General features: G+C 42.7%; 1 protein-coding gene across 1 annotated transcript in view; it reads right to left on the bottom strand.

Annotated features, from left to right (window-relative positions):
* Positions 1-18,670, bottom strand: part of MAP3K15 (mitogen-activated protein kinase kinase kinase 15) — a 268,377-nt gene that overhangs the window by 16,267 nt on the left and 233,440 nt on the right. The window contains exons 21-26 of the mRNA XM_073616468.1: positions 16,303-16,483; positions 14,788-14,962; positions 13,562-13,747; positions 4,751-4,856; positions 2,094-2,298; positions 200-309 (exon numbers count right to left, since the gene is read on the bottom strand). Coding sequence (XP_073472569.1) covers positions 200-309; positions 2,094-2,298; positions 4,751-4,856; positions 13,562-13,747; positions 14,788-14,962; positions 16,303-16,483 — 963 coding nt within the window. The remainder of the gene's footprint in view (positions 1-199; positions 310-2,093; positions 2,299-4,750; positions 4,857-13,561; positions 13,748-14,787; positions 14,963-16,302; positions 16,484-18,670) is intronic.

Raw genomic sequence — 18,670 nt, forward strand, 5'->3', positions numbered from 1 at the left:
AGCATAAGGATTAAAAATAATAAATGATTGAGAGAGTGAAGTTCAACTTTAAGTGTGGGTTTACCTTGTCCAAAATGGTTTATAGATAAGAAATCATTGTTCCTAAACCAGTTTTTACAAACATGGCGGACGGGTCCAAGGCACCAAAACACGATGTGGCACAGTTTAAGATATGCAAAAAAGCATATAAAAAAGTTACCCATGCTTGATTTTATCTGGAGTAAATGCAGGTCATGACTTCTCTGTTCCAAACACTGTTTTAACAGAAACTGGTATTCCCGTTCCTTCTGTACCAGGTCTTCTAATAACCTGCAATAAAAATAATGAAAAGCTTAAAATTAAATGGAATCTGGACTTAGTTCCTAACTGTTATGAACATGCCTTAGGTCATTCATGAGTGTGGTATTTAAGAACCTTCCTAATCTCACTTTTATTTAAATTCTTTAGGAATGTTCACAATGGCTGGGCTTTTTTCCAGAGAACTAAACAAGCATATTAGTCGGAAACAACCAACCAGCCTAAAGCTGGCCATACACGGTCAATTCTTGGTTTGTCAGCCATACGGCTGAACAAATGGAAAAAAAGAAAGAAGAAAAAAAACAGATTCCTCTATCCACATAAAGGCAGATGGAATAAAACTTTTCTGGTTACTTGCAATTTGCCATTTTCAAACTGGACACTGGATGACATTGTCCCAGAACCAACCTGTTCAGCAGAGGTTGGAGATTGATGGTTTATAGGAATGTACTGAGATTTGCACAAGAAAAGTCTTTTTTGAGTGGACCGTACATACTGAGGATTTAGAGGCACTGTCCTAATTTTTACCACATACAACTATTGTCAGCTCCTGCTGTAATATTTCCCCCCACTTTTTCATGCATGTTTTTTTCTCTAACATTCACACAGTGGTAAGTTAGGGTTTTATATACAGTATTTCACAAAAGTGTGTACACCCCTCACATTTTTGTAAACATTTTATTATATCTTTTCATGTGACAACACTGAAGAAATGACACTTTGCTACATTGTAAAGTAGTGAGTGTACAGCTTGTATAACAGTATAAATTTGCTGTCCCCTCAAAATAATTCAACACACAGCCATTAATGTCTAAACTGCTGGCAACAAAAGCGAGTACACCCCTAAGTGAAAATGTCCAAATTGGGCCCAATTAGCCATTTTCCCTCCCCACTGTTATGTGACTCATTAGTGTTACAAGGTCTCAGGTGTGAATGGGGAGCAGGTTTGTTAAATTTGGTCGCTCTCACTCTCTCATACTGGTCACTGGAAGTTCAACATGGTACCTCATGGCAAAGAACTCCCTGAGGATCTGAAAAAAAGAATTTTCATACCTGCCTAACACTTTTGCACAGTACTGTATATATACTGTGTATTAGTAATCAGCTGTTGTTAGGTTGGGCCTTGACAACAAGATTCTCCCTGGGGGGGAAGGGTTTCTAAGCCAGCCAAAGGTTCACAGTTTATTTGAAGTTGGATTCATAAAGTTCCTTAACTGGAGCATTATGGCTTTTTACCTGGGTAAGTTAACCAGAGAGGTGAGACTGTTTGTTATAGAAGGATCTACAGTTCTGCACTGTTTTTACATTAGGAATATTTTAAGCAAGGCGGGCTCACTTTAGCACCAATAAGTTATTGGCCTTTAAGTGGTTGTAAAGGCAGAAGGTTTTTTTTAAAACCAACTGCATAGAGCAGGTAAGTATAACATGTTTGTTATTTTTAACAAAAAAAAAAAAAAATTCAAGACTTTAGTATCACGTCAACATTCTAAATTCTACTTCAAACAGACAGGTCTAGGAAGAGATGTGTAACACTTGTGCATTGCCAGCTGTGTCATACTTGTGGAGATACTATTTCACTGAGATGTAATTTTTCCTCAAAATGTGTTGTTTTTAGTAATGATACTGCTATTCTGCAAAGTCATATTACCAATGTCCCCTGACAAATGATCACCGTATGTTATTTGGTACCTGACTACCGATTGTTTATATTGTTTCCTTTTTGAAAATTAACAAATATATTTACCATAAAAATGTGTGCATTGCTACTTCTGATCACTGGAGAGCAAAAATAATACCTGTTGGTCTCTTGTCTGAGTCTCCCAAGCTGTAGGTTTAACTGCTGGCTTTGGGTGTCTTGTGAAACTACCGAGCTCAAGGTGCTGACCCCTGATGTATGGACAACTTCTTCTGAGTTGTTCTGTTGTACTGGTTGGTAATCTTCATCTTCTACTTCTTTGTCCACTTCACTCTCTGACGCTGGCCCCAAATGTGTTCTGAGCTCTGTGTATCACCAAAATACATGTACTATACAATTTACATTGATTACAACCAGACACAGTTTTATGGTTGCATTTCAATTAATGATATACCTGTACTTGTAGAAATTGTAGTAAGAATTTTTTTTTCCTGTTTATATAAAAGATAATAATTTAAAAAATCTACTTTTTTAAATTGTTTTTAAATTCTTCATTTATAAGAATCAACTAGGTCATTTAGACATCATTAGACTTGAACATAGAGAAAATGATATCTATCTATCTATCTATCTATCTATCTATCTATCTATCTATCTATCTATCTATCTATCTATCTATCTATCTATCTATCTATCTTCATATTTATATGAATGAACATGGGGATTCAGCTCATGGTATATTCAATCTCTATAGGTTTACTGTGTACTGTATATGGTCAGCGTTAGCACCATGGAAAAAAAACAGCTAATGTAGATTATGCAATTCAAATGCACCTAGCACATCGGAGGTAGAGATAGAAAACTTGTGTATATTTTCTATCATATATATATGAAACGCTACATGTTCCACATACCCAGAGTAGTTCATCCTTATCTAAAACTCTTTTGCCAGGAAAGTTTTAAACAATGCTCAGATATCATCCCGACTAACAAAGTCTGACACAAACTTTTAAGATGGTCAGTCCAGGCCTGCACATTATTGCAAGCAGTACACACTTCCAAACACATAGGCACTGCTGTGCTTACAATAAAGAAATAATGCATAAAGAGAAATTATGAGTAATTTTTTTTTATAATCTAGAACAAGTATAATACAATATATTTTAAGATATTATTAAAAATGAATCTACCTTAGAATAAAAATGTTTTGTTATCAATTGTCTTTAAGGCCGGGTTCACACTGGTACGACACGACAGTTGTACGACTGTGGATCCGATTTTGCCTACAACTTGAAGTCCAACATTTGACCGACGTCAATGAACAGGGATCCAACTTTGATCCCCAACAATACCAGGCACTGTGTCTGGTATGAATCTTTAGGGGAAATTCCACGGCAAATAAAAAAAAAAAAACGGCGTGGGGGTCCCCCCAGAATCCATACCAGACCCTTTTTTCGAGCACACAGCCCGGCAGGTCAGGAAAGGGGGTGAGAAAGAGTGAGCCCCCCCCCCCCCGAACCACACTTGGCCGTATGCCCTAAACATAGGGGGGCACCATGTTGATGAGGACAGGGGCCTCTTCCCGACAACCCTGTCTATTGGTTGTCGGGGTCTGCAGGTGGGGGGCTTACCGGAATCTGGAAGCTTCCTTTAACAAGGGGGAACCCAGATCCCGGCCCCCCACCCTATGTGAATAAGTATTGGGTACATTGTACCCCTACACCATTCACCTAAAAAAAAAAGTGTAAAAAAAACGCTGTCTTCTGCCTCTGCCAGGTCTTCTCCGCTGTCTTCTCACTCTTTTGCCGGGTCTTCTCCGCTGTCTTCTCCCTCTGTTATTCTTCCGATGTTGACATGATGCTCTCTCCCACTCTAATGCTGGGTGCGCGGTGTGCCACTACTTATATTGGAATGGGGCGGGGTCACCGGGTGACGTCACCCAAAGGCCCCACCCCTTAAGACGTCATCGCCCAAGGCATGATGGGGCGGTGATGTCATAAGTGGGGGAAGGGTCTCTGGGTGACCTCACCCGGAGACCCGGAGAGGGCTAGAAGACATCAGCAGAGAGTGGAAAAGAACCGGCAGAGGCAGAAGACGTCAGCGGAGGAGGCAGAAGAGAGGGGAGAAGAAATCGGAAGAGACGCCGGAGCTGCCTTAATAAATTATTTTAAAAAAACTGTGTACTGCGTTTTATTTTTGACACTTTTTTTTTTAAGGTGAATGGGTACCCGATACTCATTCACATAATGTGGGGGGCCGGGATCTGGGGGCCCCCTTGTTAAAGGGGGCTTCCAGATTCCGATAAGCCCCCCCGCCCGCAGACCCTGACAACCAACGGCCAGGGTTGTCGGGAAGAGGCCCTTGTCCTCATCAACATCGGGACAAGGTGCTTTGGGGTGGGAGGGGCGCAGGACCCCCCTGCCCCAAAGCACCCACCCTCTCCCATGTTGAGGGGACCCCACGTCGTATGCCAAAGTCGGATCAGTTAAGACGGCGATCCGACTTTGATCCGATTTCAGTGATATTCAATTGGCTGAAGTAGGATCAAAGTCAGACCAAAGTAGTGCAGGGAGCATTTTCAAAGTCAGACTGACTTGTGTCGGACCAATTAAGACGGCTCTCATAGGGACCACATTAATTTTCACACGTCATGCGACATGAGCTCCCAATGTCGGAGAGTTTGTCGTACAAGTGTGAACCCGGCCTAAACAAAGTAGGACAAGGACAATGACAGGTGGCATTGTCTCATAAGCTGCATTGTAGCAACTGATGAGAATCATCTTAATCACACCTCCTCTGAAAGTTCAGTGATCTTACCAGGAATGAGAATAGTGACAGCTGCCTGCACTGCTCGACGAATGATATTATCCATAGCAAACATCCAGTGTGGCCGGATTAAGTGATTCCTTAAGACTTTATTGACCTAGTAAAATAGTGAAATAACAGATCATACTCTGTTAGTTGCACAACTGTTCCCTAAAAACATCCTATAATTACAATGGCAAAAGTTATTGCAAAAATGTTATTACATTTTTTTTAATTCTTTGAGGACTAGTAAATTCATAAAAGAGACTTTTGACCTTTAAAATCCTTATCTTGGAGTACAATACAGGACATAGGGCGTGTATCCATAGACAATGGGTTATATTCAGGCTACTTTCAAGTGATTGGACACTGGCAAAAACTTTGCTAGGCCCGTGCCTAGGGTAGGCTCATTAAACCACACCCACTCCAGTTTTTTATCAAGCAATAAGGAGAGACCGCCAGAGACAGAGGGGAGGGAGGTCTGTGTCCTCTACTGCACTTCAAGAGAAGGAATTTACAGGTGAGTCAAAATTAAAACATGGGGCACCCCCAATCAAAAACTAGGGTGTGGGCAACAACATAGCAAACAAAATGGCTAAAATGCCCACAAAAAACAAGAGTTACAGATGCCTGGTGCTGGAGAGTTCTGATAGAGAAGAGAGCCTTAAAGGGTAGGCCCTGGAAAAAAGTTATCTGATCCACCTGGCAATGGTGGAGCGAGGAGCAGGATGTCTCTTTCGAGAGCCCGAAGGGAGAACAAAACGGGTCACAGTTTGGTAAACAGAAAACCTGGCTGGTAGGTAGATCCTGACAGCCCTGACAACATCTAGACAGTGTAAGGAAATGTCCTCTGTGTATTTAGGAGCAGGACTAAGGGAAAGAAGTACAATATTCTTACTGAGATGGAACAGAGAGACCGCCTTGGGTAGAAAAGATCCTGGTGTCAAGACCACCCTGTTCGTGTGCAATAATAAAAATGGCTCCTTACAATACACCTAAGAGATGTAATAGCCATGTGGAAGGCATCCTCTACCAAAGGGTTATCCACACCTCCCCCAACCGTCCCAGATTTGCCGGATTTGATGCAAGTCCTAGCGAATCAAAGTTTTGTCCCAGAGTTCCCGCACTTGGCTCCAGCGCAGGCACCAGTAACACCCATCCTGCGGCTTGTGCGGAGTGTCTCGTGTCCTGCACGCCACAAGCATAATTGTGTATACAGGTGCATCTCATAAAATTTGAATATCTTTAAAAAGTTAACTTAGTTCAGCAATTAAATTCAAAAAGTGAAACTCGTATATTATATAGATTCATTACACACAGAGTGATATATTTTAAGCATTTCTTTCTTTTAATTTTGATGATTATGGTTTACAGCTAGTGAAAACCCAAAATTCAGTACCTTAGAAAATTAGAATAAGATTACATAAAACCAATAAAAAAAGGATTTTTAATACAGAAATGTATGTCCATGCACAGTATTGTATGCACTCAATACTTGGTCGTGGCTCCATTTGCATGAATTAATGCATCAATGTGGCGTGGCATGGAGGCGATCAGCCTGTAGCACTGCTGAGGTGTTATGGAAGCCTAGGTTGCATTGATAGCGGCCTTCAGCTCGTCTGCATTGTTGGGTCTGGTGTGTCTCATCTTCCTCTTGACAATACCTCACAGATTCACTATGGGGTTTAGGTCAGTTAAGTTTGCTGGCCAATCAAGCACAGTGATACCATGATCAATAAACAAGATATTGGTACTTTTGGCAGTGTGGGCAGGTGCCAAGTCCTACTGGAAAATTAAATCAGCATCTCTTTAAAGCTGGTCAGAAGAGGGAAGCATGAAGTGCTCTAGAATTTCCTAGTAGAGGGCTGCGCTGACTTTGGACTTGATAAAACACAGTGGACCAACACCAGCAGATGACATGGCTCCCCAAATCATCACGGACTGTGGACAATTTTGCATTTCATTTGGAAACTAAGGTCCCACAGTCTGGAGGAAGAGTAGAGAGGAGAGGCATAGAATCCAAGTTGCATGAGGCCCAGTGTGAAGTTTCCACACTCAGTGATGATTACAAGATACCAGACAAGTAACCACCTTACAAACCCGAACAACAGAAGCAGAAAGATGAAAAGCCCAGAACGTGTTCAGTGCCCAGGTAGAGTGTGCAGTAATCAGGAACAGAGCCTCATGGCCCAAAAAAACAGGCCTGATCACCGTCCAACAGATGCACCTGGAAATAATAGAATACGCTTGACTTTGTCTAGTACCTTCTGGAATGATGGACAGTGCCTCAGACATCCGAATAGACACAGTAGCTGAAAGATAGACTTTATTAGCCCTGACCATATCCAGGCAATAAAGAGCCACTTCCATTGGGTGAAAGGGACGTATACACAAGGAGGGCAACACGCTATACAGTATTTGTTGAGGTGGAAGGCCAACAACACTTTTGGCAAAAAAGACAGCCTAGGACAAAAGACCACCTTGTCCTTATGCAACACAAAAAAGTTGCTTACTGGAAAGAGTTATGAGCTCAGACACCCAATGAGCTGAAAAGAAGGCCACCTTCTGTGAAGTTAAAAGGGGGAAATCTTGGATATTTTCAAAGGGAGAGTTTTGCAAAGTCAACAAGACGATTCAGGCTCCATGGCAGTAAGGGAAGCCTAAAAAGGAGGAGCCACATGAGTGACCCCCTCCATAAAGGTATGAACCAGGGAACAGGAGGCCAAGGGATGTTGAAAAAGAAAGGCCAAAGCAGAGACCTGGCCCCAAACCGCACTGAAGGCCAACCGTTGATCCATGTCCCTTTGAAGGAAAGTCAGAATTCGGGCCACCGAAAACCTGCGGGTAAGAACACCCAAAGACTCGCAATAAGCGAAGTAGGCCTTCCAGGTTTGATAGATTAATTGAGATATAGACTTCCATGTTCTAAGCATAGAGGAAATAATCACCCTGTCCTTCTTTACCTGACTCTCAACAGCCAAGCCTTTAAAGCCAATGACTGTAAAACAGGGTGGTAGATAGGACCTTGGGAGAGAAAATCTGGGCAAAGTGGGAGTCACCAAGGCGCATCCGCAACCATCCAAATGAGAACTGCAAACCAAGCTCTGCACAGCTAATCCAGAGCCACTAGGACAACTGGAATGCCCTCCTGCTCTATCCGCGGAGGCAACCAAGGTAGGGGCTTTAGGGGAGGGAAGGCAAAGATCAGGGAGTATTCCTGCCATGGAGCCACCAGAGCATCCACTCCATCTGCCCACGAGTCCATGGACCTGGCCTCAAATCCGGGGACCTTCTGGTTGAACCCAGACACAAAAAGGTTGACGTGCCCAAACGCTGACAAATCTGAAGGAACACTTCAGGATGTAACCACCATTCCCCCTGATCCAGACTCTGGTGACTGGGATAGTCCACTTGCCAGTTGTCTACTCCCAGAATGTTTACTGCTGATAGGACTGGAACATGAAGCTCCACCCAATCGAGAATCCAAGATGCTTCCAGGGCCACTGCAGAGCTGTTGGTGTCGCTCTGGTGATTGATGTAAGCCACAGCCATGGTGTTGTCCAATTGCACCCTGATCAGACAAGCCTGGAGAAGCATCATCCAATGAGCAAGAGCAAGGTGGACTGCCTGGAGCTCCAGCATGTTAACGGGAAGGATGGACTCCTGGAAGGACCAGTGACCCTGAACGGAAAGGTGATTCATTACGCCCCACCACCTGAACAGACTGACATTTGTGGTGATAATCCACCAACTAAAGGGAAAAAAAGACTTCCCGAACACAAGGAGGGAAGAATGAATTACATCAGGTCAGTGACGCCAGTTGGGCAGGTGAGAAAGGCAAATGGAAAGATCCGGTGACCCAGAAACTCTGGTCCACTTGGCCAGGATCTCCTACTGAAGAGATCTGGTGTGGTGCTGTGCATAAGGGCCCGAGGCAGCTATGAGGCCCAGAATCCTCATGCAAAAATAAAAGGACGCTGTTAGCACAGAAAGAAGGCGAAAAATGTGAATGCAACTTCTGAAGTTTCTCTTAAGGGAGAAACAGCTTGGCCGTGGACGTGTCCAAAAGGAGTCCCAAGTAGTCCAAACGCAGAGAGGGAGTCAAGACCAACTTTCACAGACTGAGAACCCAGCCGAGTTCCTCCAAGGTTTTGATCGTGTTGGACAGGTCACCCTCCAAGTCCTCCTCGAAGAATGCTTGGCATCAGAGAAGGAGACAGAAGGTATGGTGGACCTGTCCTTGGAGGAAGAGCCTTGGCCATGTGAGCGGAAAAAAGGAAGGTTTTGCCTTGCGACAGAAGTCCTTAGGCTTCCAATTCTGGGGAAGGAAGGTGCTCTTGCCCCAGTGACATTCTTAATTATGTCGTCCATGGATGCACCGAATAGACAGTTGCCCTCAAATGGCTTTTTTTCGTGAGGACTTTCTTGGAGGTCTGGTCAGCAGACCATCAATTAAGCCAGAGAAGACACCATAAGACCATGACAAAGGCAGTCATACAAGAGACCACCTGACTGAAGTTCACAGTCGTGTTACACAAGTATAGTAGCCTCTGCCCTAGTTAATCTGCTAAGTCAACATAATCAGGGGAGACCTGCTCACAAGCCAACCCCTGGCATAAGAGCTTTTCCCACTTGGTCAGGGCTTGAAAGACCATAGCCGAAGCTAGGACAGGAGAGATCAAGGCCCCAGAAGCCACAAACAGTGAGCACGCTGTGCTCTTTATCTTCTTGTCAGTGGGGTTGAGAAAAGAAGGGGTGTCCTCTGAGGGGATAATGGTAACCTTGTTTAGGCGGGAGACAGGGAGGTCCACCACGGGGGGAGGGAGGAACCCCACTTTTTAACAAATGCTTCTTCAAAATGGATAGTGGACAGCAAAGAGCAAGGGTAGGGAGAACAGCTTAGTCAGATGCAACTAGGGTTTGTAGATGAGATCATCAAAAAACTATCATATGGAAAAACTTTAGAAGACTTTTTCTGTTGGTAAGTCCCATAAGGAACTTGAGAGTCTGCAGTAGGGGGCTGGGAATCCTCCATCTTCAAAGTTTCCCTTACCGCCGTAATGAGGTGGAAGACCAATTACTTCCCTTGGGCTAACTTAGCCACCAGCAGCCTTTCCTAACTATCAGAGGACAAGGAATCCACCACAGAAGACCCTGGAGGCAAGGAGCGTGACAGTTCCACATCTGATTTCTCAGATGTTGACTTGGGGGAAAGAGGGCACTTGGTAGTGAGCTTGCACAATAGGGCCCTTTCCATGTGCGATACAAACCCCTTAACAGCGTTGGAATAAGTGTCCAAAGTTAAGGTACCTGACTGGTGTCCGAGGAAGGCACAGAAGCCTCCAGTGCTGGAGGAGTCTGGCAGAAAAGACAAAATGGTTCCGTTAGCTGCATGAGGTGCATGCAGTGGTGGGTTCCAAATCTTTAGGGGTCCCTGACACTTTTTTGTGACCCACCAGCCAAGGCTCAGACATGCAGGCACCCAGAATGCAGAAGGGAACAACCCCTAACCCCCTCTGCCCTCTGAGAAACACTCACCCCTCCTGGACAAGCACCTGCTGAAGGAGAAGTAGCAGAGGCAACCCAGCACCACAGAGAAAGATAGGAGATCCAGTGTAGCAGTGAAGAGATAGGAGACTGCAGGATGACAGCTCCCCTGAAAACTGGCAGCGATCGGTGGTGTGAGTACTGTCTGCTCTTTCCCGTGTCTGTGCCGCTAAGAGAGCTCCGAAGCAGTAAAGGACCCTACTCTCACCCAAGGACCCATAAGAGTACCCATCCTGTCACCCAGCACCACAGTTGATTGACAACAAAAATGATCTTCACGCCATCAACTGGAACAGAAATCCATCAACAGGTGCATAAAATCAGAACAAAAACTAAAAAAAAAAGGAAAGAGAAAACTCTTAGCATCCTATTCCTAAGGAGGAAACTAGAAAAACTGAATCCTGTTCTGCAGATGGTAGGTTTGGCCACTACCACAGGGCCACCCCCTAGGCATGATTTTAGTTTTAAGTTGCACCTAGTGTCCTGCTCTTGTGACGGCATCACACCCATCCATGACAAAGCTCAGCTGTGTCCTTCAATGAATGATAGAGAAAAGGAATGGTTAAAAAAGGAGTAGAAGTGCATCACCTAAAGAAACTAGTAAAAAAAACTAGTCTCCAGGAGTGGGTGGGATTATATAAGCGTGCCCCTGGGGGCTGCACTTGCAAAGTTTTTGCCAGTGTTCAATCACCTGAAGGTAGCCTGCATAAAATCCATGGTCACATTATTCACCAAATGTTTCAAACTATTAATGTGTTTAACTACGCCAGCGACCAATCAAGAACTGTAGTGTTCCTAGCATAAAAAAAGAACAGTCTTATAAAAGTTTTTTTGTCTGTGTTCAAATCTAGTTCACCAAAATTACTGAAAAGACACCACTTTGGGTTAGAAATTTTGGGATCATGAAAGTTATAAGAAACACATTTTGTAACTTGTGACCAGAAGGGTCTGATTTTAGAGCACCCCAAAAAAAGATTATTATTATTATACAGGATTTACATAGTGCCAACAGTTTGCACAGCGCTTTACAACGTGGGGGCAGACAGTACGGTTAAAATACATGAGAAAAGATTAAGTATTTCATCATCAGGGCTTCAGTTGTGTGCCATTAATTCTTAAACTTTAGTATCATTGGTTTAGTTGCTTAGGATTGGGGGGGTTAAAATGGTAAGAACATATGGATGTTTTTTAAATAAACATTTGTGTACAAGGCACAAAGAGCAAAAAAAATGCCCCTATGCTATCTTAATCACAAGTTTCAGACATTATTCCACTTTTGACAATAAAAAACACCATTGTTAGGGTTCGTAAAAACGTTTTTAGCGTGTTTCTCACTTACCAATAGAAGCAAAAACAAATACAATTTCTAATTATACGCCTTTGCATATTGACAGAAGTTTGTAATTCTGTTTGGCTTATTTATTAAATAGTGCATTCACCAATACATTGTGATAGCAAACAGCAAACCATCCAAATGTTCTTTTTACAGTATTGTAATGACAGAAAACTATTTAAAGTATATGTGAACCTTTACCTTGTAAAACAACTCATTCCGCTTAAATAAGAAATGTAATGCAAAACATTTGTGTACAGATATAAAAAAAGCCCATAAATACTTTTTCCTATATTTGATTTGATGTGATCACATACCATTTGTTCTCAGCTTCAGCTGCATAAGAAGCTCAGAGAGCTGGGGGAGGAGAAACAACAGCACGCTGGTCTCCTCAGTGAATGGCTGTGGGGGGGGGGGGTCATGTCAGGACAAGTCTGACCATTGCAGGAGTTCTCAGCACAGCTAGAAAACTGACCATGTTGTGCCCTCATGCCTAGTGTGGTTGGTTGATAATAGGAAAGCAGAGGGACTGGCAGGAACACCAGGTGTTTCACACGAAGGAAGCAATGCAAAGAGAATAGGATCCTTTTTTTATACAAGTACATGGTACAACAGACACATACCAGGAATATTAAAATGTTGGGTTTACATATTCTTTAAAGCTGAACTCTGGCCAAAACAATTTTCAGCCATTTGCACTGTAAAAATAAATGAACACCAATGAAGTGTGTGCAATGTGTGGGCGCTGCTGTTTTCTTGTAATATTCTTACTTTCCTTCTCCCCGTACAGCGCAGTCAGCACTGAACTTCTGAAGCTGAAAGGTATAGTTCAGGTGGAGCACATAGATCACTGCCAGTCAGTTGCTCACTCTCCAGCTTGTCTATTCTAAAACATCTTACATTCTTTTTGATGAATACAAGGTGCTTTATGATTTGAGGAGGGGAGGTTGTAACATTTATCTGCACCCCCTCCAATCACAGAACACATTCCATCAATTGAAAAGAATGTAGATTAGACGTTTTCAGAATGGATGAGCTGCAAAGCAAGCGACCCACTGTGATCTGTATACTCCAGATGGAATTATAATTTTCAGCACCAGATGTACGGCACTGACTACTGAATTGAAAGCAAAAGTATTACTTAACCCTGAAGTGGCTGCAAATTGCACACACTTCATTTATTTTTACATTGCAAATGCCCAAAAACTGTTTTTGGCCAGAGTTCACATCCACGCATCGTGGGAGGGAACATCTCTGTGATCCATATCTCTGCAAAGCAGCGATAATAAACAGAGATCTTTAGTAAAAAGCAGCATACATTACATATTGCTAGGCACACATTTAACCCCTTGATCGCCCTAAATGTTAATTCCTTCCCAGCCAGTGTCATTAGTACAGTCCCATTATAATAAAATTCCAGTGTATATACCATAGATTAGGGGCGCTATAACTTTCACGTAAACCAATCAATATACACTTATTGGGATTTTTTTTTTTTATCAAAGACATCTAGCAAAATACATTTTGGCCAAAATTTTCTGTCTTTTTTCATTTATATCGCAAAGAATAAAAAACCCAGTAGTGATCAAATACCACCTAAAGAAAGCACTATTTGTGTAAAACAAATTATATACATTTCCTTTGGGTACAGCATAGCATTACTGTGTAATTACCAGTAAAATAGAAGTGTTAAATAACAAAAAATGCAAGTGGTTAAAGCTGATGGGTTGGCATAGGTCAGTGATGGCGAACCTTGGCACCCCAGATGTTTTGGAACTACATTTCCCATGATGCTCAACTACATCGCAGAGTGCATGAGCATCATGGAAAATGTAGTTCCAAAACATCAGGGGTGCCGAGGTTCACAAATCACTGGCCTAGGTTATTACAGACTTATTACAGGCTTTTCCTTCTTGCAAGCGTTGTACCAATTTAGAACTTACTGCATCTTGAAACCCAAACAAGACCAGCTGGATTTGATTTATAGACGTGCTGTCAAAGTCCAAGTCCACTTTTAGTTTGGAGATTGTGGAGGCCATGACCCTATGCTCTGGGGAGCGCATGAAGTCTCTCAGAATATTGATAATCTGTTTGATGTGAGTGACTGAAAGTTGCACATCTTCTGAGCTCTGAAAAACAGACATGGTATTTTTTAAAGAAACAACATACATAGCAAATTTCAGTTCCTTAAAGTCCATAATAGCTTGGGAAGCATGAAATGCTATATGTCTGTCTGTATTTCTAGGACAATCTGCATTTAGGCTGCATTCACACCTGAGCGTTTACAGCTCTTAAACGCCAGAAAAAACGCCCAACAAGCAAAATCACATTCATTTAAGTAGCCCCTGTTCACATCTGAGCATTTTGTAGCCTGAAGAAAAACGCATAAAGTTTAAAAAAGAACATGAGCTTATTTTTAGGCAGATTACAGGTGTTTTTCTGCTTTTTACATTGGTGACCTTTTGACCTGTGCAAAAACGTGGCAAAAATCACAGCAAAATCGATGTAAAAACACTGTGAAATCACGCGGCTTTCTGCCTGAAAACAAAACGCTCATGTGTGAATGCAGCCTTAGAATTATAAACTGATTAATGAAGTGTTCAGGCTGACCATGGGAGCCTCACTTTCTGTACCTATACTGGGGTGGGTTTCTGTCTATAGTCCTCATTGCTGGAATCACCAGAAGCCTTGGGGCCCTTTTCACACAGGCGCTCTCCGCTAAGCGGAATCTGCTTGCTCTGCAGGGGATCTCTCTACTGAGCAGGCAGATGACAGGTAAATGTCCGCTCCGCTGTGCAGAGCAGACATGGACACGGACACAGTCCGCTCTCCTCTATGGGGCAATCAGATGGAAACAGACTGTCTGCCCGTTTCTGTCTGATCCGCTGGACGGATGGGAAATAGGACCACTATCCATCTATTTTTGGCGGACAGGATTGAATCGGATGGCGATAGGTGTCAGCAGACATGTGTCTGCTGACATCCACCGCTCCACAGAAGAGACCGGAGGATCCGATCAGGTCATCCTGAAAAACTTATAGGCGGGCCATGTGAAAGGGGCCTTAGAAAGCATAGCAGGGTTGTATAGACACACCCAGACTTGATTCTTTCAGGAAAGGCTTGGATCCTATTTAACCTGATGGATAGATCATGTAGATTTTTTATTTACCTGCTTGAGACATTCCTGCAGATTTAATGAGACTTTATGCTGCTCTTCCTTAAGGATTTTATAAAGTATAGCACGGCGTTCACTGTCTTTTCTCAGAAGGAACAATCCAGAGTCCCTCTCATCTGGAGATGGAGGGGTACTTCTGTCTTCTGACAATGAACCATCATCTGGCACACTGAATAATAAACATAAACATTAACAATGACAATATATAAATTAAACTGTCTAAATTTCGCTGGAATCATGTAACTTTTCAATAAGCATGTTCATTTTTTGTTGTAGCATAATGTAAAACTGAATAAGTAAAAGCAATTAAATAATTTATGTTCAGTATATGAATGAAATACATTTTTCTAATTAATTTCTCATAAGGTCACTCTGCTCTTTCCTACTATCAGTATGTCCCTTGTTAGCACATGAGCACAACTGTTCTCTGGTTGGATGGTATGGAGCGTAAGGGCGGATAATGTCATTTCCCCCCTCGTCAAATCAGAGAATACATTGTATGCATTGAAAAAAAAATACAAATTGTTCTCTGAATGGTGGCGGTACCAAGAGAGTGATTCTGGAGCAGAACCTGTTAAACTGATATCACTGTATGTAATATGGACTGCTAAATTGATTTTCAGCATCCCTAGCAGCCCTCCAGATATCAGATATGGATACTTACATCAAGTATGGAAAATAGTTTTTTATATTTTATACTTACATCAAGCCAAGCTAGACCAATATAAGTTTACAAGAAAAGATAATTCTTGGGGTTCTGCTTTAATTGTTGTTTGCAAAAGCTGTAACGAGCATGAAACAACTGATGCAGCTGGTGAATAATTCTCTTCAATTCTTGTTTTTGGCACATACACTGCCGGAGAGAAAATGTAGGCCTGGCTAGGAAATGTGGGGTTTGGACAACAGATAATCTCTCTCTCTTTTCAACTGGCTATTTTGAATAAATGGACCACAAAGAGCCAACCTTTATCTTCATGTTGCTGATTTCTGAAAGAACTCAAGTTGCATTAAAGTGATATTAAACCTTGTTTTTTTTTTTAACTAAAATAATCATACTTACCTGCTCTGTGCAATGGTTTTGTACGGAGCAGCCCTGATCCTCCTCTTCTGGGGGCCCCTCTTATTTGATGAGTGCCCCCAGGGAAGGCCACTTTCCCTTGGGGCACCCGTGTGTGCTCGCTCCCGAGCCGCTCAGTCTGTGTCTATTGACACAGAGCGGGCAACTCAGCACCATCGCCCACTCCCTCCTCACAGCATTTGATTGACAGCCATTGGCTCCCGCTGCTATCAATCTGCCCAATGAGGAGGGAGGCAGCGACGAGCACATCGCTGGAACCAGATCGGGCTCAGGTAAGAATAAGGGGCAGGGGGGGCTTCTGCAGCACAGAAGGTTATTTACCTTAAGGCATAGAATGCCTTAAGGTAAAAAAAACTTGAGGTGTAGTACCACTTTAACTGTTGACTAGAAACTAGAAATGATCACAACATGGCATTTAAAAACAATATTACCTTAGTAAAGTGCTAACTTGAGCTTTGCTAGAAGCAGTTTCAGAAATGGATCTTTTTGCTTTTTCAAATAATAATTCATGCTTTGCGTCAGAGTCTGGTGACACCGAACCATGTTCACTGCTGCTGCTGCCTGCCAGCTCCCCCGGCACTGGTATTGGTAGAGATGCACTGCGGTTGTAATCTGTGAAAACAACACTACATTAGTAACTGCATAATAGTGAGTTAAAAATATGATACACTCCATTGGGTGTAGAGACCCCGATCAAGATGGGTGCTGGAATGATGAGTAAACAGATGGCACCGGGACTCACAAATTCCAAAGTAAATGAATATCACAAGCACAGCAGGATAGCTTGGAGAAGCAGGTATATTTTGTCACAGGATAAATGCTCTCCGAGCTATTCCACTGTACTGGTGACATTCATTTAATGTATGATACTAAGACTGCATGCTGCATCTGCCATCTGCATATGAACCTGTGCTGATTTTACTGTCAAAAACAAAATTGGACAAAAATGTGAAAACTAATTAAAAAAAAAAATGTACCCAACCAAAAGTAAAACCTCTTTCAGGTGGTTTTAGCTTTGATCCAAAGTAAGTCAATACACTCCTTTCACACAGGGTGGACTCCAACTGTGACCTGCTTGCTCAGCAGGAGATATGTCTGCTGACACCCGCTGAACAGGCAGATGACAGGTCCAGGTCTGCTCTGCTTATTCAGACAAACCAATTTGTCCCAAACAGAGAGGGGACCAAGAAAAGATGGGGCTCCAGATGAAGCTACACATCTTTGTAATGTGAAACGCGTTGACGTCATCACGCTCGGACGTCACGCTCTACTGTCATCCCCCGTTGCGGCTGGTCAGCTCACACACTGAGGGAGGATACATGACTCGAAAGTCAAGGCCATTGTACAGGAGAAAATAGGTGCACCTGCATGATTGGCCATCCACTTATATTCATAGTGCCTTTTGGAGCACAACGCTCCTGCCAGCAATATCGCACTGATATCTTCAGCATTCAGTGGAAACAGACTACAGCTAAGGTGACACAACACTTCGGTAGTATCTGATGATCTCCACACAGGACCCGGAAGTGGTAACGTACCTGATCACCTTAATTCAATGTTTTTGTTTGCCAACAACATGCAAGGTTCTGTTCCATTGACTGAACTAGTTTCCATCAGGATACAAGCATAGAATCATCGTGCTAACTGATGTACCTTGCTATATACACTGGTGGATCCTTTTGCATCTATTGGGTCTTTCAGCACTGTTCATGGACATTACATCCTTTATTCATTACAGTCCTGTGTGACAGCCCCCTGTTTGTGTCTGTATTGGCTGACTCCATGTGGCCAGTCAATCTTTTTACCCAGGGCAGTATAGTTATTGGTCTATACTCTTTTATCTATGTTTCATATTTTTGTACCACAATAAATACATTTTGATACCACATCTATACTACATGTTGCCTCTTGATGAGCCCCATCTTTTCTTGGTCCCCTCTCTGTTTGGGACGAATTGGTTTGTAGGCTTTCAGGGGCTGAAAGGCAATTACATTTCTATTATACATTACTATATATATAGTTACATGGTAAATCAAGCCTCTTTGAATCCAATTTGTTATGTCTGCTTATTCAGAGCAGACACAGCCCCCTTTCCTCTATGGGCAGTCAGGTGTAAACGGACCGCCTGTCCGTCTACACCTGACTGCCATCCGATCTGGATTGGATGCCAGCGGGTGTAAACAGACACATGTCCGTTTACACCCGCTACTCCGCACAGGAGAATGAGGGTCCTGAAAAACGGACAGACTGACCCAAGTGTGGGGGTCCTAGGTGGACTGGCAATTCAGAAATAGAATCACACTAATAAGGGAGAGAAAAAAAATAGAATGGTAAAGCAGCAGAAGAAAACTGGACCCTTACATGCAGTCATTCATTACTTTTCATGTTCTAATCCGCAGCCAAAGAATAAATAAATGTCACTGGTCCCAGTGGCAAAACCAGTATGTGGGCCCCTGGGTGGCCAACCTCCCTAAGAAAGGCAAGTCCACCTCTTCTATTGTATATCAATAATATAAACCGCAGCATACTAATTAATTCCACAGCAATCTGACAGTGACAGAGAAATCTGACTTGTGAGTGATTCAAAGTTATTTGTCAGATTCCACTTCTGTCTGGATGAATCACCAATCATCCTTGCAGTCTTTGTCTCTTTGGGTGCCAATCTCATACAAGTCACCTGGCCTGCTGTGGTTAAAGCTAGGTTCTTCAGTTGGAAGTTCTCTGCTCTGTTCAAAGGAATTAATTTTACTGCCCAGCACAATAAAAACGATGCATTAATGTTTTAATGTATGCTTAACA

The sequence above is a fragment of the Aquarana catesbeiana genome, linkage group LG02 (assembly GCF_042186555.1).
Source record: "Aquarana catesbeiana isolate 2022-GZ linkage group LG02, ASM4218655v1, whole genome shotgun sequence".
Taxonomy (NCBI): Eukaryota; Metazoa; Chordata; class Amphibia; order Anura; family Ranidae; genus Aquarana; species Aquarana catesbeiana.